This window comes from Nerophis ophidion, linkage group LG05 (genome assembly GCF_033978795.1).
Source record: "Nerophis ophidion isolate RoL-2023_Sa linkage group LG05, RoL_Noph_v1.0, whole genome shotgun sequence".
Classification (NCBI taxonomy): domain Eukaryota; kingdom Metazoa; phylum Chordata; class Actinopteri; order Syngnathiformes; family Syngnathidae; genus Nerophis; species Nerophis ophidion.
Genome location: NC_084615.1, coordinates 58,256,873 through 58,281,036, shown reverse-complemented (window position 1 = coordinate 58,281,036; position 24,164 = coordinate 58,256,873). Strand labels below are relative to the sequence as shown.

At 38.6% G+C, this 24,164-nt stretch overlaps 1 protein-coding gene and 1 long non-coding RNA gene across 6 annotated transcripts in view; one reads left to right on the top strand and one right to left on the bottom strand.

Annotated features, from left to right (window-relative positions):
- The window catches only part of csnk1a1 (casein kinase 1, alpha 1), an 85,577-nt gene extending 74,102 nt beyond the window's left edge, over window positions 1-11,475 (top strand). For 3 of the 5 annotated variants that reach the window (XM_061901626.1, XM_061901623.1, XM_061901628.1), the window contains one exon: window positions 5,584-7,273. In XM_061901626.1, the coding sequence (XP_061757610.1) occupies window positions 5,584-5,594 (11 nt within the window). In that variant the 3' untranslated portion in view covers window positions 5,595-7,273. Of the gene's footprint in view, window positions 1-5,583; window positions 7,274-10,755 lie in introns of those variants that run through there. The other 2 variants (XM_061901627.1, XM_061901624.1) reach the window with 1 other exon arrangement.
- A 1,121-nt stretch (window positions 11,476-12,596) lies between these two features.
- LOC133553429 (uncharacterized) lies at window positions 12,597-23,995 on the bottom strand. Its single transcript, XR_009806908.1, has 5 exons — window positions 23,672-23,995; window positions 23,498-23,573; window positions 15,779-15,802; window positions 15,605-15,658; window positions 12,597-13,783 (listed from the first exon to the last, which is right to left on the bottom strand). It is a non-coding gene; the product is annotated as an uncharacterized LOC133553429 (long non-coding RNA).
- Window positions 23,996-24,164: the final 169 nt, after the last annotated feature.

The following is a 24,164-nucleotide window of genomic DNA, read 5'->3' as shown; positions in this document are numbered from 1 at the left end:
CAGTGCCCTTACAAACTCTAAAAGAACCAAATGAAAATAAAAAAAATGACAAAGCTGTTTTGAAATGATGCCTTAGACAAATCAGAAAGGAATAATCACAAAAGAGCCAAAAGTCAAAGGAATGAGATAGTGATACAATTGGTCAGTCTTGCTATAGCAAAGACGTCCTTGGGGAATTTGACTACTAACTTTGTTGCATTGAGAGTATGTTACTTTGTTGGGGCTGGTCAATGGGCTCTCTTTCTCTGCGACTATTGACTAACTCATTCTGATGACTTAACTCTTGACTGTCCTTACCTGTATCTATTCTTTTTTTATCATTTTTTTCCCATTGAACTTAGCTGTCCCACAGTATTAACGCTTGCAACAAGATGGTATCTCATTAGCATTTACAGAGGAAATCCGATGAACATTACTTTGGTTTTTCATGACTCACAAACAAGTACATTATACACACAACTATTAAGTAATATGAACATACTGTTTTTTTGCATATTTTCCAACCCATTGCTGCATATACCTAAATATATAATGAATTTAAACACACACAGTGATCTTCATGAATCTTCTAATTCATCCAGGTCACTGTATTCTCAAAGCTTTCAATCGATGGCAACTGTAATGTTCAGTTTATGCTCATAGACTTACATTGGTGAGTCCTAGATTTACTTAATCAAACAGGATCCCAGGTGATGGCTGAACTGATTAAGCCTACTTGGATGAGAGGTAAAACGTATTTTAAAACAAATTGAACAGTCCAATTTCGATCGATTAAATGCCTGAGAATATATATGATACTTTTGTGGAATGAGGGAGGTTGTGGTCTTCCAACAACTTTCTTTCCCCAGACAAAATGGGTCATAAAATACTTAAGTCACTCTAAAACTTCTTAACATTTAAAAAGCTTTTCAATGGGTCCAACATTTGTAAGACATTTGTCTGTGAACTAGAGGTGGGAAAAATTATCTATTCTCCAATGCATCACTATTGGAACATGGACGATTCATGAATTGATGGACACTAAATCGCGATTAGTTACGTATGTTAAACTAATACTGAGTTCTTTAATGTAGTATTAATTAAAATTTTTACACATTCGTTCTCAGTTTGCTTATATAACTTAGCATGAGCAAACCATTAGCTAACATTCTCATAACGTAATGCGTTCACAGGGTTACCGCGGACACACACTGAGGGAGGAGGTGAAGACAAACTAATGCTTGCTGTGGCGCTAAGCTAGTTTAAGGTTCAATCCAAATACTCCCCCTTGCCAGTTGTTTTAGCCCTTCCCTTTAGGTTTTGCGCGTTCAGGTCCATCAAGTAATGTCCGAATTCCCCGTCAAGTAAGGGGAAAGGGTCAGGTTTGAGGGCCTCAGATCCATCTAAATAAAGTGTACCCAGAGAGCCCCCTAGGATATTGAGGGAGAGGAGAAATGTTCAATATTACACTATGCCTGCTAAAAACAATGGCAGAAAATAAAGAGAAAACAACAAATGTAAGTAATATGCTTATCGACTTTCATAATAATTACGCTGTTGGTTTTGTTCAGATGTTCATCCCTTGCTGCTCCAACTAAAGATTGCTTATTTTTTTACTTTAGATTTTTATTGATTTTCAAAACAATTGAGTTCCAGTATATTTTGCCAAAGTCGCTATATGTTTTGTCTTATCAATGGAGAAAAAATAACTCACTCAGCCGCATGAGCCACGTCTTCAATAGTTTACTCTATGTTTTTGCCGCTCGTTACAACAAGCCAGCAGTGGGTTTGAGGCTACCGTAGGTTATTGCTTCTGAACACCGCTTTTCTTGTTTTCTGCCTCGTCAGTAATGTAACAGGTTACATTTTTGAAGTTTGTACGTTCCATTCACCCTTTACTATTGCTTTGTTTCTAGAAACACACATATGAGTACAACATGTAAAGGTGTAACTATCGGATGCATTTTTTTTATCGAAGGGGACACGTATCAATAAACAGCTACAGAAACAACAACAAAAAGGTCTGCCTTTTTTTTTTATTTAGACGGGCGAAAGGAAAAAAAAGCTCAAATTAAGCCGAACATCCTGTGCAAGAGCATTTTAATAGTAAACAAACATTTGCTGCATCTGCTTTACGTCACTGTCGGCAAACAATAATAAAGATAGGAATTAAAAACAAGAACCGGTTCCCAGTGTATCAATTCCTTGAAATCTCTTCCCATTTTATCATCAGTTTCCTTATCAATTCTTCAGGGCGGGGATGATGTTACCTTGTTCTCTGCTGGCTGTAATTATCCTACTAAGTAAGACCTACACTGTTCCAATGTCCATTTCTCTGTTGATGCAATTGTTGATGACTGAAGTACTGACATCAACCAAAGCTCCTCATCCCACCCCCGGATTGTAAATAATGTAAATAACACAATGATAATCAACTTGTGTGATTACTGTTTTATGCTGATAGTATATATTTGTACCATGAATTGATTAATGTGGACCCTGACTTAAACAAGTTGAAAAACTTATTCGGGTGTTACCATTTAGTGGTCAATTGTACGGAATATGTACTGAACTGTGCAATCTACTAATAAAAGTTTCAATCAATCAACGTCAGATTGCGAAATGGCAGAGGCCAGGTGCAACAAACGCTTTAACGTTGACTACATTTTACTAGAAAAGATAGCAACAGTGCTACTTGTAATAATTAGGCTGCTTGTTCATCAAGAGAACATACAAGAAATATGCCGGAAACATTCAAACACACAGTAAGCAATAATTATAGTTTAAAGTCGCGTTCTAACCGCTTCTATCTAATCCCAGCAGCAATAACACTAGCTGGTCATCTGAATACAGCAGTTATTAACTAACACTGCCTATCATGTTAGCGCTATTTGTTAAACTGAAGTTAATGCTTTCTCATTTGGATGAACATGATGGGTGACCGATTCTGACTAGCTCTGAGGCGGGCAGCCCCAGTTTACGCTAGACGAATCATCGAGCAGAGACTACATTTGTGGTCGGAAGGTTGCATTTTCGGTATGTGAATGTTTAATTGTAGTCAGAGAAAAGTTGCATGTTTTCCTGCAACCAGATTTTCTCTGTCGTTATCAGGGTTTTTGCAGGGCATTTAAAAGCATTAAGTCATTACAATAAAAAAATAAAAAATTAAGGCCTTAAATGGCATTAAAACATCAAATGTGATGCACCATGGCATTAAAAAATGTATACAATTGTAGGATTTGGGCGATAGTCAATACGTCAATCCATCAAATGATAAATAAAAAATGTATTTAAGCGTTGCAGTCAGCGATAAATTGCTACATCTGTCTTTCTTTTCTTTCATCCTGGTTTTAAAATTGGATACAAAAGCCTGAAAAGCGCTGCCTAAATATGGAAAAATGAAACTGCGTGGGCACCCAAACTTTGCCATTCTTTGGTAAATGTAGGCTTTTAGTCCTGAACTGTGACACCATGTCATGTTCATGCGGAATTTGTTCCATACGGGAGTCATTTCTTTCACTCTCCATTTCACATAAACGAACTTTGCTAACATTACCAACACGTGATGAAGGCATCGCACGTGACCTACGACGGTCAAAAAAGACAATTCTCACAGCAGTCATTGATTCTCTGACATTCCCACAGTAAATTAATAATAATTAATTCAGTTGCCTGACACTTTAAATGGGTACATTTAGATAATAAGTTATCTAATCTATCTAATCTCTCTAAACAAAATTGATGCTAATCCGCCTTTTTTTTTCCAAACAGGAATAAATAAGAGAGCTGTTAAGGAACTGAATCGTTAAGCAGAAGCGAAAGTCGAATCGGAACTGAAAAAATCTTACCAATTCCCATCTATAGTTGATGACATAGCAAAACTCGAGCGACGTCCAAATCCCTAGGAGCATATAATCAATGCTTTGCAATAGCACTAGATGCTAAAGCCTGGACGAGGTTTAAGAAGAAGGGAAAAGAGGGAGTATTTGGGTTGATCTTAACATAGAAGTAGTGAAAAAGGAAGAGAATAAATGCTTTTTACACTTCAACAGCAGGCTAGTAAGAACCCCATTACAGCAGAGCCCAACCAGCTAAGAAGAAGACATTTGGAAGTAGATTTTAATAAGACATTAATCACATTATTATTAAAGAGTGCATGCACATGTATATATGTATGTGTATGTATATATTTTGTATGGATGTGTGTATATATATATATATATATATATATATATATATATATATATATATATATATATATATATATATTATTAGGGGTGTAACGGTACGTGTATTTGTATTGAACCGTTTCGGTACGGGGGGGGTTTGGTTCGGAGGTGTACCGAACGACACGGACATATTAAATAGCGCACAGCACATTGTGTAAACAATGCATACCGAAGCACCATGAATTTAATTACATGGACCCCGACTTAAACAAATTGAAAAGCTTATTCAGGTGTTACCATTTAATGGTCAATTGTACGGAATATGAACTGTACTGTGCAATCTACTAATAAAAGTTTCATCCATCCATCCATCCATTTTCTACTGCTTATTCCCTTTCGGGGTCGCGGGGGGCGCTGGCGCCTATCTCAGCTACAATCGGGCGGAAGGCGGGGTACACCCTGGACAAGTCGCCACCTCATCGCAGGGCCGACACAGATAGACAGACAACAATAAAAGTTTCAATCAATCAAAAAAACAATAACACACGGCATGCTAGCAACGACTGGGCTATGATAGACTGACCACACCTCCTCTTTTCACGGGATATGTCTTCTTTGCGGAGCTGTACAGGTGGAGTTTCTTAAATGCCTCAAATGTCCGGCATTTTAAGTTAGGGTTGCATGTATTTTCTATGTACGTTCAGGGTTAGGAAGGGGTTAAAAACAACAAAAAAGTGGTGCGCGCAGCAACATTCGTGAGGGAGGGGCAGAGACAGAGAAAGCGAGAGAGTTATGATAAACGCGCATGCATCGCCAGGCTCTGCTTTTTACCCATAGATTTATCAGATTTTATTTTTTATTATTTATAGCAGGGGTGTCAAAAGTGTGCTCCGGAGGCCATTTGCGGCCCACAGCTAATGTTTTAAAGGCCCACAGCACATTCTAAAAATACTATTAAAATAAACAAAAACATAAACAAAAGTGAAATAAAAAAGCTTAAAGCCTAAATGTAATTTAGAAAAAGTTGCAACGTTGACTAATAAAACAAAGCTGTTTTTTTTTTCTTTCAAACTGTCATTGAATCAAAATCAATGTTATTATGAATTATTGACCTATCCAGGTTTCCGATTACTTCACATCAAATATTCCACTAAGAAAAATATTTTTGGTGGAAGATTTAGCAAATTTGTTAAATAAATAATAGAAAAAATTATATTTTGTTTTCTTACTGTACTAAAAATGAATGGAACCGTGACCTCTGAACCGAGGTACATACCGAACCGAAATGTTTGTGTACCGTTACACCCCTAAAATATATATATATATATATATATATATATATATATATATAATATATATATATACACACATATACACGGTGGCTACGGAAAGTATTCAGACCCCTTTAAAATTTTCACTCTTTGTTTCATTGCAGCCATTTGCTAAAATCCAAAAAGACCAAACTGACAAAATGGAGATGAACAAGCCTGACGTAGTGGTGGTGGATAAACAACAGAAGACGGCAGTGGTGCTAGATTTAGCAATCTTACGTGATCGCAACATCCAGAAAAAGGAAGACAAAGTTTAATATTCAGTATTGTTTAAAAAAGTGTTTTTACAAGGGTTTTTTATGTGTTAACTTTGACTATTTTTACATTAATCCGAAAAGCATTTTTTGTAAAAAGCTAAGACTTTTCTTATAATTTTTTCTTTGGGTGAGATTAAAAAAGATTACATTAATTACAGAGCAAAATGAATAAAAAAGTGTAGCGCTAGACAGCTCTTAATATATGTAATACATGCATGCATACATAGATATGTATGTGTATATGACACAATTCCCCTTTCAGACAACATTTTATCTCTAAAGTAGATTAAATCTATTGTTTTAGATTCAATTTGATTCAGATTCTTGGAGTGGTGATTTAATTTAAAATACATTCTCAATTTAACTAATCTTTTCATTCAAACTGATTTCTGATTCACAATCAATACATTTTTGATGCCCATTGAATACATTATTCTATAAAAGGATTTATTGATTGGCGGTCCGAATTTGGACCGAGACGTCCTATATTGACCGACACATCATCCTATATGGACCCAGGCGCCGTCTTATATGGATCTGGACCTTATAGTCCAACCATCCATCCTTTTTTCTACCGCTTGTCCCATTCGGGGTCGCGTGGGGTCTCTGGAGCCTATCTCAGCTGCATTAGGGCGGAAGGCGGGGCACACCCTGGACAAGTCTTCGCAGGGCCAACACAGATAGACAACATTCACACTCACATTCACACAGTAGGGCCAATTTAGTGTTGCCAATCAACCTATCCGGAGGTGCATGCTTTTGGCGGTGGGAGGAAGCCGGAGTACCCGGAGGGAACCCACGCAGTCAAAGGGAGAACATGCAAACGCCACACAGAAAGATCCCGAGCCCGGGATAGAACCCAGGACAACTCAGGACCTTCATAGTCAATTAAGTATTTTAGGTTTCACTTTGACTTGAACAGCTTTTATAGACTTGACAGTACTGGTACATCGGATCAGAAAATACAGTAACCAATTACATTGAGTAGCTATGAAAGCCTGTTGCATCTAACCCCACACACCAAAAACAAAATAGTCCTTGTTATATGGAACATGATTGCCAGAGGAAAGCACTTAGACCAAGTGTTACCTTCCTGTAAGCCATATTTTAAAATAAAAAATGTTGCCCCCTAAATAAAGGTGTGGAGTCCCCAATGTTTTGTGGTGGGCCCCTACAAATTAGTAAATGTATGGGAACCACTGAAATTTTCTGGGTTAATTGATGTTAATACGTGTTGCCCATTAAAAAGATGAAGAAACAGAGGAAAAATGCACTGCAGGTCAACATTTTGTTTTTCAATACTTGTCACTGCAAAAACCTTTTGTGGAGTTACCTTCATATGAATGAAAAGTCCACATCAATGAAGGTGGTCCTTGGGTTACGAACGTGTGGCCATTTTTAAACAGTGATGTAAGTTACGTTCCAGGGTAAGTCGGATCTTACACCTAAAATATACATAAATGAACTCTTAAGTCACTCACACTGTGCACAGAAAACAAGGACATTTAAGATATGAAATAAAACAATAAAAACACTGCTACTTTGCTGAGATTTTTTATTTACATCAAACTTTCTCTCTCATCCTCATGTCACACTTTGCATTTATCAAGTTCTCCAAAGCCAACCACACGGTTTGGAACAAAGGCATACCAAGTTCCTACAGGAACACATTGAGTGGGGGCAGGAAGTGTAACTATTTCAGTAATTTCTAAACAGACTGTGCATCCCAGCGTTTGATTAGCAAGAGGCTAGTAATCCTGCCAAGTAGAAGCCAAAACCTGCAGACCTTTTTCTGTTAAGTCCCTGTTTAGAGAGAATATTTCACTCGGTCTGTGAAATATGTAAACAGATAAATAAGACTGAGTAAGACAAAAAAATAGTGTGTTGATATTGATTACCACTCAACATTTCTGCATATATTTTATATTTTCATGGTAAAGCTCTATAACACAATCACACTTTCATATAGGGTGTATTGAGATTTTCTTTTGGTAAGCACTACAGAAGACAATACAGGAGTGGGTCATGTTTTGTCATGTTATAAAATGTAGTGAAATAGGCTGAAGAAAAGTACATATATTTAAAGACACATCTGTGTTACATTCATGTATCAACATTTCAGCTTTTTCTCATTACATTATGCCTTTTTGTTGCAGTTTTTCATTGTTTTATTTAGGGGTGTAACGGTACACAAAAATTTCGGTTCGGTACGTACCTCGGTTTAGAGGTCACGGTTTCGGTTCATTTTCGGAACAGTAAGAAAACAACAAAATATACATTTTTTGGTTATTTATTTACCAAATTTGTAAACAAAGGCTTTATCCTTTTGACATTGGGAACACTATAATAATTCTGCCCACGTTAATCCACATTAAACTGCCTCAAGTTGTTGCTTTGATTAAATACAATTACAAAACCTTTCTTCTACATATAAAAAGTGCAACATTAAACAGCTTCAAGTCAACTCATCATGCTTAATTTATTACAGCATTTAGGAAGCCTGTAGTTGACTTTTATTATGTAAATATTACATTGTTGTCAACATGTGATAGCAGGGACCCTGCCATTCAAACTAGGCTGCTACATTACTAATGATTAATGTAACTATAGCAGAAAAAATAGTACAACAGCAATAGGAGAGACTATTCATCCCTGTACACCATGGAGTTCAATGCAATAAAGACAGGGCTTTGCTGCCCCTAACACACACACACACACACACAGCAAAATGAGCTAACATTACGCTAAAAGCTAACTAGCCTTCACCTAAAGCCAGGACTGCGAGTGAGCTGAGCTGCAGTTTAAGTTTCTACAAGGTCAACGGGCTCATAATGATGTTTAGAAAGTAGTTTACTTGGAAGTATTTATTATTATTTGAGGAGAGTCTGCTGCTCCCCTGGTAAACTCGTATCTGCTCGACGCTAAAGCATTGACAACATGCGTTCTGAATACGCACTGCTGATTGGCTTTGTATGTAACCAATCAAATGGTTGTGTGGGCGTTACAATGCCTGTTGCTGAGGCAGAAAGCAGAGCAGCTTGTGAAGACTTCTGCTTACAAACTCATTCGGTACGCCCGCGTGCCGAACCAAAACACCCGTACCGAAACGGTTCAATACAAATACACGTACCGTTACACCCCTAGTTTTATTTAATTTGTACAATGTGCAAGTTCATAAAAGAACGGTGTTCCACAAATGGCCCCTGGGCCAAACTTTGAACACCACCGGTTTACTTATTTAACTAAGAGTACAGAGTGTTGTAAAGATTTTCTCCAAGCTGTGGCTTCCAGTTCTTGCCATTAATCAGGGTGGTAAATGCTGGGTTACTTCTGGAGGCTTTCTGTATGTTGGTACTTGTAGATTTATTATATCACACTGCGCTGTCTGGGCTCGCTGCTCTCGCTGCAAAATCTTCACATTTAATGACCACTTGTAGTACCAGATAAATGCACGACCCCTAGACACACTCCTTTCTTTTGTGTTTAATGCATACAGTACCTCTCCTTGTTGAATCAAGCGACAATGTTGAAAAATTAGCATCACAGAACCCTTCTGATGCATCTTATTTTTCACTGCGGCATGTACGTGTATCTGCCAATACTCACCAGCTGTGTCTGTAATGCACACGGTTGTGGCTCCTCCATACCTGAGTGACATCTCCGACAGTTATTGTGGTGAAATGACGCCCATTTGGGCCAGACAATTGGCATATGGAATAAATTCATCTCCGCGAAATTGAGGCGGCTTTTCATCCTCATCCAACAAATATCCGAGTGCTGCGTACCTGTAGTGGAGGGCTCCGGACTACTGCAGCCATTCCAGAGTTATGAAGCAGCACGTCCACAGGTGGTGGAACCTGACACATTGACTACAATGGAAATGCCATACTGAAGAGGAGAGCCGCCGTAGTTAATGATCTGGTGAAATTTGGGAGTTATCCCCTCAATATATAGATCTTTTTTCATGGATACCAATAAAAGGCTGACTTGTATCATCCTGCTTCATTAGAGTTCGTAAGTGCATACATTCCGCACAATTGCAATGGTAGACAGTGTTTGCTAGTTCATTCTATTTGCAAGAGTCCTGTATTAATAAGCAAGTTACTTACCAGACAACACTTCATACACTATCACCTTCAAGCATGTCTTGCAGTTTGCAGAGTCGGCATCTTATGAAGTGTAACCAATTTTATAGCTGTTTTAGCTACAGGCTCACCGTAGTGGGTAGAGCTTGGTATCATGGCCTAGTTTCCAAATCCATTAAATTTCAATGTATAAGGTTCTAAATCGAGAAATTTGATTCCAACGGCACCTAAATATTAAATGTCTTAAAAGTCGCTAATTGCACTTTTTGTAGTAAGATACTTGTATTGCAATATTCTATTACTGCACTTTGTGTTAAGGTATTGTTTCTCCAAGTGCAAAATAATAACCTTAAATTTGAAAGCTATTCCTCTGGGAGTCTTAGAATGTTTAGCAAAAGTAGACAAGATTTTGCCAGCGATTCTGTGGGGCCAGAAGTGTGCGCTTGATATATATCGATATTGCAAAATGTAAAAGATATTGAGCCATAATTGATCAAATCCATTATTTTACAAAGTCCTTTTCGTCTGTGTAGGTGAAAAACAGTAACGCATTGCAACGGTTGACATTTTAATAACAGAAATTAAACGGATGTATGATGATCTATACAGACTAATAAAATGGTAACTGTAGTTTTACCGTTTACACAATAATAATAATGGATTACATTTATATAGAACATTCCTTAAAACTCAAAGCTCTTTACAGTCAAAACTGACAACCCCTCCTTCATTCAGTCCACATTCACACATACACATTATTGCCTGATAATATAAATTCTAAGAGCATTTTTGTAAATACTCGGGAAAAAAGTCCTGTCAGTTCACTTTTCCTTTTCTGTTACTAACTTTGCTGAATATGTGCATCTGACCATCACCTACAGCCATTGCTTTGTTTGAATTGTGCTAACGATGACACTTGTATGTGTGCCCATAGGTTTCTGAGTAGTCTCTTCCAGGAGCATAGCTTCAGAAGTATTGGTGACCAGGAACAAGGCTCTTTCCTAGACAAGCGACAAAGAGAACGTTTGTGTCCCCCTTCTATCTATCTGTGTAATGGAAATATATAGATAACACAGCAGACACGTGTGTACATCTATATATTTGTTATTGTATATAATAAAACTCTACACTCTGAAAGAAAGAATGGAATAGGAGGACCTTTTGGATGTGGAAGCTGTAACCCACTTGCCCCAACCCTGACCTGACATACCTTTTCATCTATCCCTGTCTTGTCTTCCTTTTCATTGTTGACTTTTTGTACAAGTTTTGTTGAAAACTAGTCAGCTTTGGCATTTTTTTCTCTCCGTGTGAATATCTCAAAGAATCACTTCCCTTTCTTCACTTATTTCACTCTGCTTTACCAAGCAAATGTTTAAACATGTAAAACTAAAATCTCTTACCTTGTTTCTAAAGAGCTGATTGAGAAAACCCTGTTTATTTACAGAAAGGTGAACTTTTAATGAATCATTTTTTTTGTTTTTCCTATGGTGGTTAGGAGTTTCCCTGCTGACATTATAAGCAGCTGATGGCAACAGTCTGTAGAAGATTGACACTCTGGCTCTATCCCTTTCTTTAGAGCTATGACTTATAATTACATCTGTTGTAAAACCCATGGTCTTCTCCAGAAATACAAATAAAAACATTACACAAGTCAGACTTATGGGGACAAATCATTTTCTACCTAATGCACAACCCTATGAATAGTCTAAATGTGTCCGACAGTTAACAAGCTCCCTTTGTGAATTGAAGACAAGGTTTTGCCGTAAGTATTTCTTTGCCACAGTTGTATGAATAGTTGACTTTTAAAAACTAAAGTACTTTAATTGCAGGTTTTTGCATGCTAAGGCACTGTACATGTTTATAAATCAGAAAAATTTAATTGACACACTTTGAGCAATTCAACAAGCTAAGCTTGAGCTGTTCACACATGTAACTGACATTTTAGATTTAATGATTATATGTCGCGTGTAAAAATGTCTGTTCTTATCCTTACCATGCTTATCTCACAGTAGAAACATACCAAAGGCACTGTCGGGCCAAAATGATTTGTGTAAAGGATTTAAAAAGAAGTGTCTTGTTCTTTGGTTTGCTCACACATTGTTTTGCAAAAAGTTAGTATATATGTATATATATATATATATATATATATATATATATATATATATATATATATATATATATATATATATATATATATAAAATGATTATTTTTGTAAATAATTTGCTTTCACTCTTAAAGGTGACCTTTGCCTATTGTTCACAACTGTTCTTAAAAATACCAACAAATGTATTTTCTTCTTTTTTTTTAAGATAAAACGATGCAGCTAATAGGAGTCACCATTTTAGCTTTCAAAGCCCTATGAAATAACATGAAGACCTGACATTTTGAAGGTTTACTACATTATATATACACTGTTGTGTATATATAATGTAGTAACAAACACGTTCATAACATGTATAATATTTACCGGATCTTGTTCATTTTAAGCAATACCGGAACTTTCTACGGTGCATTTACTTCCATTTCCATAGCAGCACACTTCCTACTTCCGGAAACAAATGCAAAGCAGACTTGGTTACGGACATTTAAGACAACTATTTTTGGACAAATGAGGATTCACAACCTTGTCTTTTTGAAGCTGAATATATGGAGGATTAAATACTGGTTATAGAAATGAGCGCGAAGAAAGGGTGAAACATTGAAGCAGACAGAAGCCAAGAAAGTGAGGTCTGCTCGCCTTGGTCACGCTGCAAATGTGGAACTTGGAGACAAGCTATCAAAATACTTTTTTTATTGCCATTATTTGAGAACGGGTTCACAAACTAGGAATTTTTCTTGGTGCAACATAAAACAACAGAATAGGTAATAAAATTAGCTGTAACTGAGCTATCAGATCTTGTTATTGTTCGTGCCTGATGGCCGAGAGGAAAAACTGTTCAAGTGGCGGGAGGTGTGGGTCTGGATGGACTGTAGTCTCCTGCCTGAGGTGAGAGGGGAGAATAGTTTGTGACCAGGGTGAGAAGAGTCAGCTGTGATTCGACCCACACGCCTCTTGGTCTTGGAGTGCAGGTCCTGGAGAGCTGGGAGTTAACAGCCAATCACCTTCTCAGCAGCATGTACAATGCGCTGAAGTTGATGCTTATCTGGGACTGTGGCGCCGGGGAACCACATGGTGATGGAGGAGGGGAGGATGGACTCTATGATGGCTGAGTAAGACTGCACCAGCATCTCGATCGACACCTTAATTTTCCTCAGCTGCTGCAGGAAGTACATCCTCTGCTGGGCCTTCTTGATGAGGGAGCCGATGGTAGGCTACCACTTGCGGTCCTGGGTGATGGTGGTGCCCAAGAAACAGAAGGAGTCCACAATGTAGACGGGGATGGGAGAGTCAATCAGGATGAGGGGGGGATGGTGGGGCTTTGACTTTATCCTAAAGTCCATCATCATCTCCACTGTTTTCTGGGCATTCAGCTGCAGGTTGTTCAGGCTACAACAGGACGCCAGCCGGTCCACCTCTCTCCTGTAGGCGGACTCATCGCTTTCCGGGATGAACCCGATAAGTGTATGTAGTGTTGTCCGCAAACTTGAGCAGCTTTACGGACTGGTGACTGGAGTTTGTACACAGGGAGAAGAGCCAGGGGGAATGTACACAGCCCTGAGGAGTACCAGTGTTCATGGTTCGACTGTCCGAGATAATCTTATCCAGCCTCACGTGCTGTCTGCGGTCTGTCAGGAAGTCATTGATCCAACTGCAGAGGGAGTCGGGCACGCTGAGCTGGCAGAACTTGTCTCATAGCAGTCCAGGAAGGATGGTGTTGAAGGTAGAGCTCAAGTCCACGAACAGGATCCTGGCATAGGTTCCTGGGGAGTCCAGATGCTCCAGGATAAAGTGGAGGGGCCAGGTTCACAGAACATCAATTTCCACACTTCTATTGGCCCCGGGACCAGTGGACCTGGACATCTTATATGTAATAGAAATGTGTGTGGGTGTGTGGTCATTAAATATGTACAAACCCCGTTTCCATTTGAGTTGGGAAATTGTGTTAGATGTAAATAGAAACGGAATGTAATGATTAGCAAATAATTTTCAACCCATATTCAGTTGAATATGCTACAAAGACAACAGATTTGATGTTCAAAGTGATAAAAAAAAAAATTTTTTGCAAATAATCATTAACTTGAGAATTCGATGCCAGCAACACATGACAAAGAAGTTGAGAAAGGTGGCAATACATACTGATAAAGTTGAGGAATGCTCATCAAACACTTATTTGGAACATCCTACAGGTGTGCAGGCTAATTGGGAACAGGTGGGTGCCGTGATTGGGTATAAAAGTAGCTTCCATGAAATGCTAAGTAATTCACAATCAAGGATGGGGCGAGGGTCACCACTTTGTAGGCAAATTGTCGAACAGTTTTAGAACAACATTTCTCAACGAGCTATTGCAAGGAATTATGGGATTTTTCCATCTACGGTCCATAACATCATCAAAAGGTTCAGAGAATCTGGAGAAATCACTGCACGTAAGCGACGATATTAGAGACCTTTGAGCCCTCAGGCGGTACTGCATCAAAAACCGACATCAGTGTGTAAAGGATATCACCACAGGAGCTCAGGAACACTTCATAAAACCACTGTCAGTAACTACAGTTGGTCGCTACATCTCTTAAGTGTAAGTTAAAACTCTGCTATGCAAAGCAAAACCCATTTATCAAAAACACCCAGAAACGCCGCCGTCTTCGTTGGGCCCAAGTTCATCTAAGGTGGACTGATACAAAGTGGAAAAGTGTTCGTTGGTCTGACGAGTCCACATTTCAAATTATATTTTGAAACTGTGCACGTGGTGTCCTCTGGAACAAAGAGTAAAATAACAATCCGGATTGTTATAGGCGCAAAGTTCAAAAGCCAGCATCTGTGATGGTATGCGGGTGTATTACTGCCCAAGGCATTGGTAACTTACACATCTGTGGAGGCACCATTAATGCTGAAAGGTCCATACAGGTTTTGGAGCAACATATGTTGTCATCCAAGCAACGTTATCGTGGACGCCCCTGCTTATTTCAGCAAGACAATGCCAAGCCATGTGTTACAACAGCGTGATTTCGTAGTAAAGAGTGCGGGTACTTTCCTGTCCCCGCCTGCAGTCCAGACCTGTCTCCCATCGAAAATGTGTGGCGCAATATGAAGCATAAAATACGACAGCGGAGACCCCATACTGTTGAACGACTGAAGCTCTACATAAAACAAGAATGGGAAAGAATTCCACTTTCAAAGCTTCAACAATTAGTTTCCTCAGTTCCTGAACATTTATTGCGTGTTGTTAAAAGAAAAGGTGATGTGACACAGTGGTGGACATGCCCTTTCCCAACTACTTTGGCACATGTTGCAGCCATGAAATTCTAAGTTAATTATTATTTGCAAAAAAAAATAAAGTTTATGAGTTTGAACATCAAATATGTTGTCTTTGTAGTGCATTCAACTGAATATGGGTTGAAAAGGATTTGCAAATCATTGTATTCCGTTTATATTTACATCTAACACAATTTCCCAACTCATATGGAAATGTGGTTTGTATTCTGATATGTTATTCACAGAAAATGAGACAAAGTCGGTGAGTCTCAGTTTGAAAAATGATTTGTATCATTTTTGTTTTAGTAAAAAATTAAAAGGTAAAAGGGAAATGTGTTCATGTACAGGTGTAAAGGAAATAGAAGAATGGGCATTAGACAGACAGGAAAAGCTTGACTTTTAGACCCTAAGGACACGTTGCAATATACTTACTTTACTCCGACAGCAAAGTTGGAAGGAACCCCGCCCAGCTCCTCGGAATGGATGCTGGTTGTGGTAGAGCCAGTATGTGAAGTAGGTGACATACCAGGAACATGTTGAACAGGTTGGGAGGGGAACAAGCTTGTTGGCTGATTTGTTTGACAGGGGTGAAGAATGAACACTCACCAATTCATTTGGCACACATCCACGCTGCAATAAGAGCAGGTACGAGAGCTATATCAATAGATGTCTACTTTTCATCAACCCTTTCAAGTCATTCCTTTAAATCATTTCTCATGTAAAAGTGCAAGAATAAAACTCATGTTCGAAGTTCAAGAAGCTACAAGCATAACAAGAATAGAGACTTTGACCTGACCCATAAGGCAGATGAATTAGAATTTGTGAATGCATTCACACAACCATTCATCCATTTTCTACCGCTTGTCTCTTTTTGGGGTCGCGGGGGGTGCTGGAGTTTATCCCAGCTGCATTCGGGCGGGAGGTGCGGTACACCCTGAACAAGTCGCCACCTCATCGCAGGGCCAACACAGATAGACAGACAACATTCACACTCACATTCACACACTAGGGCCAATTTAGTGTTGCCAATCAACATATCCCCAGGTGCATGAGTTTGGAGGTGGGAAGAAGCCGGAGTACCCGGAGGGAACCCACGCAGTCACGACAATGTATCTTAATTATAAAACACAAAACCAGTGAAGTTGGCACATTGTGTAATTCATAATTAAAAGCAGAATACAATGATTTGCTCATCTTTTTCAACTTATATTCAGTTGAATAGACTGCAAAGACAAGATATTTAATGTTTGGACTGAGAAACTTTTTTTTTTTTTGCAAATAACCATTAACTTTGAATTTAATGACAGCAACACATTGCAAAAAAGTTGGCACGGACATTTTTACCACTGTGTTACATGGCCTTTCCTTTTAACAACACTCAGTAAACATTTGGGAACTGAGGAGACCATTTTTTGAAGCTTTTCAGGTGGAATTCTTTCCCAGTTTTGCTTGATGTACAGCTTAAGTTGTTCAACAGTCCGGGGTCTCCGTTGTAGTATTTTAGGCTTCATATTGCGCCACATATTTTCAATGGGAGACAGGTCTGGACTACAGGCAGGCCAGTCTACTACCCGCACTCTTTTACTATGAAGCCATGCTGTTGTCTAGCTGAAATAAGCAGCAGCGTCCATGATAATGTTAATGCTTTGATGGCACATATGTTGCTCCAAAACCTGTATGTACCTTTCAGCATTAATAGTGCCTTCCAGATGTGCAAGTTACCCATACCTTGGGCACTGATACACCCCCATACCATCACAGATGCTGGCTTTTGAACTTTGCGCCTATAACAATCCGGATGTTTCTTTTCCTCTTTGTTTCGGAGGACACGACATCCACAGTTTCCCAAAATTTTTTTAAATGTGGACTCGTCAGACCACAGAACTTTTCCACTTTGCATCAGTCCATCTTAGATGAGCTAGGGCCCAACGAAGCCGGCGGCGTTTCTGGGTGTTGTTGATAAATAGTTTTGACTTTCCATAGAGTTTTATCTTGCACTTACAGATGTAGCAAAAAGCTGTATTTACTGACAGTGGTTTTCTGAAGTCTTCCTGAGCCCATGTGGTGACATCCTTTACACACTGATGTCGCTTTTTGATGTAGCTTGAGGGACTGAAGGTCCATAATATCATCGCTTACGTGCAGAGATTTCTCCAGATTTTTGGACTCTTTTGATGATATTACGGACCGTAGATGGTGAAAACCCTAAATTTGTGGTAATAGCTCATTGAGAAATGTTGTTCTTACATTTGTTCACAAAGTAGTGACACTCGCACCATCAAAGGACCATCTCGTCTCCGCTCGAGATGGTCTCCTGCTGGCCCCACTATAGACGGGACTCTCACTATTATGTTAGATCCACTATGGGCTGGACTTTCACGATATTATGCTAGACCCACTCGACGTCTATTGCATCCGATCTCCCCATGAGGATTGATTGATTGATTAAAGACATTAAAAGAGCAAAGCTGATGCAACCTGCCACTTCTACTCACAGCCACAAAAATAAAACGACAAAAAAACATGCAAACTATGGAGGCCTCTGCCGTGTTCCACGCCATCGTCTGCTGGGGTGGGGGCAGCATGGCCAGAGACAGGAGCAGACCCAACAAAGCAACAAAGCACCCTCGGCCGCCCACCAACTCTCAGCCAGTGTACTGTCAAACCTATCAGAAATAATTTAAGTGGGGTAGAAAACCTCAGCTGAGAGTCTTCCTGGAAATAGTCCTAACTCTAAGAAAACCAGTGTAACCTGTGAAGCCAGTCCTCAAACTTTCAAATGGAGACATGCCATGCATAGTTTATTCTCTGCTGCCTGCAAGAACATGTTTACAGCAACACTAAGCACACACTAACAACTGTTTTCTTATTTGTAGAGTGGACCAGGCTACTAAAGCGTTTAATAGGAGGCAATCTTTATTCGTGTGACTGTATTTATTGATGTATAAATAGCATCATATTTCAAACATTTTGAAACATTAAACACGAGTGCACAAGCTTTTGACTTCCAATAAAAAAATACTGCAGTTAAATAAAGATAAAAATGCAATAAAAAACCTCCTGAATCCAAATATGAAAAAATAAACGACATATTTACTTTTCAGTAAATATTAGCTCATCTCGCTAAGCGTTTTTTTTCTTTCTCTTTTTAGTTTTACTGTTCTATGTGAACCGCACCAACGTCTGCTTTTCAGCTTCAGGGTAGTATCAGACGAAAGGGTGTGACTCGTGGTATGACAAAGTGTGAGACATGTCCAGCCCTGTTGTTGTCTTGAAAGCATTTAGTAATTCATTCCCTGATTCATTTTTAACCCTACCCCGACCCCCTTGATAATTATGTTACGTTTTAAAGGGGTCATATTATGATTTTTTTTTTTCTACATTTAAAACACTTCCTTGTGGTCTATATAACATTTAATGGTGGTTCTTTGATGAAAATGTTGCATAGATTATGTTTTACAGACCGTCTTCAAGCTCCTTTCTTCAAAATTTGTTGGCGGTTTTATTTACATGGCTCTACTTTGACTGCGTCTTCTCCCCGTCAGCCATGTTGTAGTTTTTAGCGCTTCCCTGTGGAGCCTACTGACAGATATAAGTTAGAATTATACACTAATTTGTATTAGAAATTACAACAGCGGAGGATGCATGTGCATTTACGAGCCAGTCTGCCCCACAACAAGAGGATAGCCAAAATGGAGCTTATTGACTACACCGTCAAACTACAATGGCGGACTAGCGCAAAGTACTTTGGGTACATTTCTACCAAAGACATCTCAATTGGGAACAACGTCACTAATGGGGCAAATTCCAAACGACTCCTTTGGAGGAAGTATGATAGAAGGCAACCGAGTTTTCCGCCCTGCCTCCATGGTTTGATTAAAAATATGTTTGCACGTGTGCAGATCTCAAATACATAAAAACAGGTACCAATAGGTAGGAAAAGTTGGTTTTCCGTACGAGGTCCCCTTTAGAGAATTTGGGAAAAGAAATGTTAAACATGCATTTGAATGAGTGAAGTATTGAATCCCCCTACCAACCAAAATGTATTTGCTTCATGATATTACGTGCCCCTTGCCTTTGACTATTACATATATATTTTCTGTACGCTGTAAAAAAAAATCTGATTTTACGGTATAAAAAAAAAAAAAATGTCCAGAATTGTTTTTTTTTGTTTGTTTGTTTTATATTTATTTATTCATTTGATAAGGTACTGAGAAAACAAACACTTTTATTTGTTGTTTTTTTACACAGCTTGAAGGGAAAGTGTTAATGTGTATTTATAGTGAGTAAGAACACATTTTTTTCTAGAAAGAAAATAAATAAAGTAATATAATGTTAGACTGAAGTGAGATATAATTACTGCCCAAATCAATCCATAAGTTTGAATGCATTAATTGATTGGTTCAACAGTTAATCACATTGTTTTGTGATCCCACAGGTAAAAAAATGGAGGATTGATATGGAATAGCAGCTAATTTTAATTTAGGTGTTATCCCACTAGTATAAAACACATGAAGACAGCTGAAAATATTTGTTGAAATTATAATTGACATGTAAATTCAATGTAATTGCTAAGTAATTTTTACAGAATGGTTATTTTTCATATTTCTAATTAGGCATTCTTTTTTTGCAAATCATAGAAAGCATGTACTAGAATTTGAGATATATTAAACATTTCAGCTCTTATGTAAAGGTAATTTTGCTTATTGTGATCAATTTACTCACAAATTGATTATATTTAAAATGATCAAATCCCTTTCGGGGTCGCGGGTGGAGCTGGAGCCCATCTCAGCTGCAATCGGGCGGTAGGCGGTGTACACTCTGGATAAGTTGGATAGGTGTTCAAATCCCTCCAAAAAATTATTTTTTCATTGAATTACAAAAAATGTCAAGTTTAATTGTGACCAAGATGGATTAAATATCTGAAATATAAGCAAAGAAAATATATATTTATAATTTTTGCAAAAAGGAAATACCAAGCGTCGATCTATTATTATTATTATGCCAGTGCGTGCTCAATGTGTGTTTATTAAAAAAAAAATAGAAACCCACTACTACCCACCACGCAATCTGATAGTTTATATATCAATGACGAAATATTAACATTGCAACATATGCCAATACGGCCTTTTTACTTTGCTAAATTGCAATTTTAAATTTACCGGGACTTTTTTCTTGAAAACGTCATGTGATGATGACGTGTACGCGTGACGTTACGAGCTGTTATGAATATGAGCACTGCGCACACACACAACTAAAAGTCGTCTGCCTTAACGGCATAATAACACAGTATTTTGGACATCTGTGTTGCTGAATCTTTTGCAATTTGTTCAATTAATATTGGAGGAGTCAAAGTAGAAAGACGGAGTTGGGAAGCTTTAGCCTTTAGCCACACAAACACACGGTGATTCCTTGTTTAAAATTCACGGAGGTGAAACTTTAGTATGGATCACAGCGGACATGGATCCCGACTGCATGTCAACCAGCAGGTTTCCATGAGAAAATTGTGGTTAAAAAGTCGCCTCTTACCAGATATCAGCTGAGCTTGTGCTGTCCATACAGCTGCCGTCGACTTCCCCGAGACACTGCGCGTCAACACCCGGCCGTGGACGTACACTTCCGACTATCAGGTACTGTTAAACTCACTAAAACACTGGCAACACAATAGAAAGATAAGGGATTTCCCAGAATTATCCTAGAAAATGTCTCTAAAAACATATGAATCCGTCTCAATGCAATGCGATTGCAATCGCGTATAGTTTTTTTTTTAACTTGTTTTTTTTTTTTTTTTTTTTTTCTAGTCCGTCGCTATCAATATCCTTAAACACGAATCTTTCATCCTCGCTCAAATTAATAGGCAAATTGTCGTTTTCTCGGTCTGAATAGCTGTTTTTGTTGGAGGCTCCCATTAAAATCAATGTGAATATATGAGGAGCCATCAACATGTGACGTCATCGTCTGCGACTTCCGGTAGAGGCAGGGCTTTTCTCCAGTTGCAAACTTTATCGTGGATGTTCTCTACTAAACCCTTTCAGCAAAAATATGGCAATATCGCGAAATGATCAAGTATGACACATAAAATGGACCTGCTATCCCCGTTTAAATAAGAAAATCTCATTTCAGTAGGCCTTTAATATCCCATATGATTTGTGGCTTTATTATTTTGTAAAACGGGCCAAACTCGCCACAAAATTAACTACAACAAGATTGATTTTTCAAAAATTATTTTAAAGATTGAAAGTTGCCATCAATCCCACGTGGGTACTCGGCATTGCTCGTGGGTGCTCGGGCCCCGAAGCACCCACGGGATCGGTGCCTATGAGAAATAGCACATATTTTAATTTTACTTACAAACCCCGTTTCCAAATGAGTTGGGAAATTGTGTTAGATCTAAATATAAACGGAATACAATGATTTGCAAATCCTTTTCAACCCATATTCAGTTGAATGCGCTACAAAGACAAGATATTTGATGTTCAAACTCATAAACTTTTTTTTTTTTTTGCAAATAATAATTAACTTGGAATTTCATGGCTGCAACACGTGCCAAAGTAGTTGGGAAAGGACATGTTCACCACTGTGTTACATCACCTTTTCTTTTAACAACACTCAATAAATGTTTGGGAACTGAGGAAACTAATGGTTGAAGCTTTGAAAGTGGAATTCTTTTCCATTCTTGTTTTATGTAGAGCTTCAGTCGTTCAACAGTCCGGGGTCTCCGCTGTTGTATTTTACGGTTCATAATGCGCCACACATTTTCGATGGGAGACAGGTCTGCACTGCAGGCGGGCCAGGAAAGTACCCGCACTCTTTTTTTACGAAGCTACGTTGTTGTAACACGTGCTGAATGTGGCTTTGTGAAATAAGCAGGGGCGTCCATGAAAAAGATGGCGCTTAGATGGCAGCATATGTTGTTCCAAAACCTGTATGTACCTTTCAGCATGTGTAAGTTACCCATGCCTTGGGCACTAACACCCCCATACCATCACAGATGCTGGCTTTTGAAATTTTGTGTCGATAACAGTCTGGATGGTTCGCTTCCCCTTTGGTCCAGATGACACCATGTCGAATATTTCCAAAAACAATTTGAAATGTCGACTCGTCAGACCACAGAACACTTTTCCACTTTGCATCAGTCCATCTTAGATGATCTCGGGCCCAGAGAAGCCTGCCGTGTTTCTGGATGCTGTTGATGAATGGCTTTCGCTTTGTATAGTAGAGCTTTAACTTGCACTTACAGATGTAGCGACGAACTGTATTTAGTTACAGTGGTTTTCTGAAGTGTTCCTGAGCCCATGTGGTGATATCCTTTAGAGATTGATTTCGTTTTTTGATACTGAGGGATCAAAGGTCATGGTCATTCAATGTTGGTTTCCGGCCATCTTACGTGGAGTGATTTCTTCAGATTCTCTGAACCTTTTGATGATATTATGGACCGTAGATGTTGAAATCCCTACATTTCTTGCAATTGCACTTTGAGAAATGTTGTTCTTAAACTGTTTGACTATTTGCTCACGCAGTTGTGGACAAAGGGGTGTACCTCGCCCCATCCTTTCTTGTGAAAGACTGAGCATTTTTGGGAAGCTGTTTTTAGACCCAATCATGGCACCCACCTGTTCCCAATTAGCCTGCACACCTGTGGCATGTTCCAAATAAGTATTTGATGAGCATTCTTCAACTTTATCAGTATTGATTTCCACCTCTCCCAACTTCTTTGTCACGTGTTGCTGGCATCAAATTCTAAAGTTAATGATTATGTGCAAAAAAAAAATGTTTATAAGTTTTAACATCAAATATGTTGTCTTTGTAGCATATTCAACTGAATATGGGTTGAAAATTATTTGCAAATCATTGTATTTTGTTTATATTTACATCTAACACAATTTCTTAGCTCATATGGAAACGGTGTTTGTACAATAATGAAAAACTAAATGTTTATTTGGATTAAAAAAACAACAAACAGACACATCTTTATGGTGTTTTATTTTATCCAAACAAATCCATTTAATATTAAATATATAAAATCAAGGATTTTTTATTATTATTTTTTTTTTATTAACTGACAATATATATATTTTTATCAGTATTATATAATAGTATATTTTAACTAACCATGACCTCAAAATCCTCTACTGGCATAAATCTTTTGGAATTAATTGACTTTTACTTTCTAATGTGTACAAATTAACTTGACCGTGTCTGACAGTTTGCTTCAGGTTTATCAGGAGGGAGGAGACGTGAAAAAACAAACAGTTCAAGAAAACCTGCCAGCGAACAGGTTAGGTTCACGGAGCAAGTTACCAACTGACTCTGAGTTTGACTTACCTCTTAATTTTTGGAAGGGAAAACCCAGAATTTCCCCCAGGTCAGGGTTTTTGCAGGTTCTCACTTAACTGCAGGCCTGGAATACACCCCAGAGATACAACTGTCATACCGAAGACTATAAAAATGGGACTCATTACCTCCCTGGTTGACACTCAGCATCAAGGGTTAAATCACCAAAAATGATTCCTGGCGGCGGCCAACACTGCTGCTCACTGCTCCCCTCACCTCCCAGGGGGTGATCAAAGGTAATGGGTCAAATGCATAGAATAACTTCGCCACACCTAGTGTGTGTGTGACAACCATGGGTACTTTAACTTTAATCCTAAAGATTGACCAAATTACAATCTGTACTGAATGTAAAGCAACACATTTTGCACATTTATAATGCAGGCTATTAAACATTGTCCGGCTGTGAAAAAAGGCTACATGTGTTTGAACCAAGGAAGCAAAGTTTGTGACAACTCAGCTGTGCAGAGAACTAAGCTGCTCTCTGGGAAAGGAAGTAAGCGCCACAGAGCAACAGTGAGCACTACTAAATGCTATGTGATGAGTCAGTGTGAGGTGTAAGAACCCACTTCCTGCACACTGGCGCATGAAGGAGTGGACCATTATGATGATGGTGTATTAAAGGATTATCCCTGTGTCTCTGCTGGTAGTGTCAACCTAG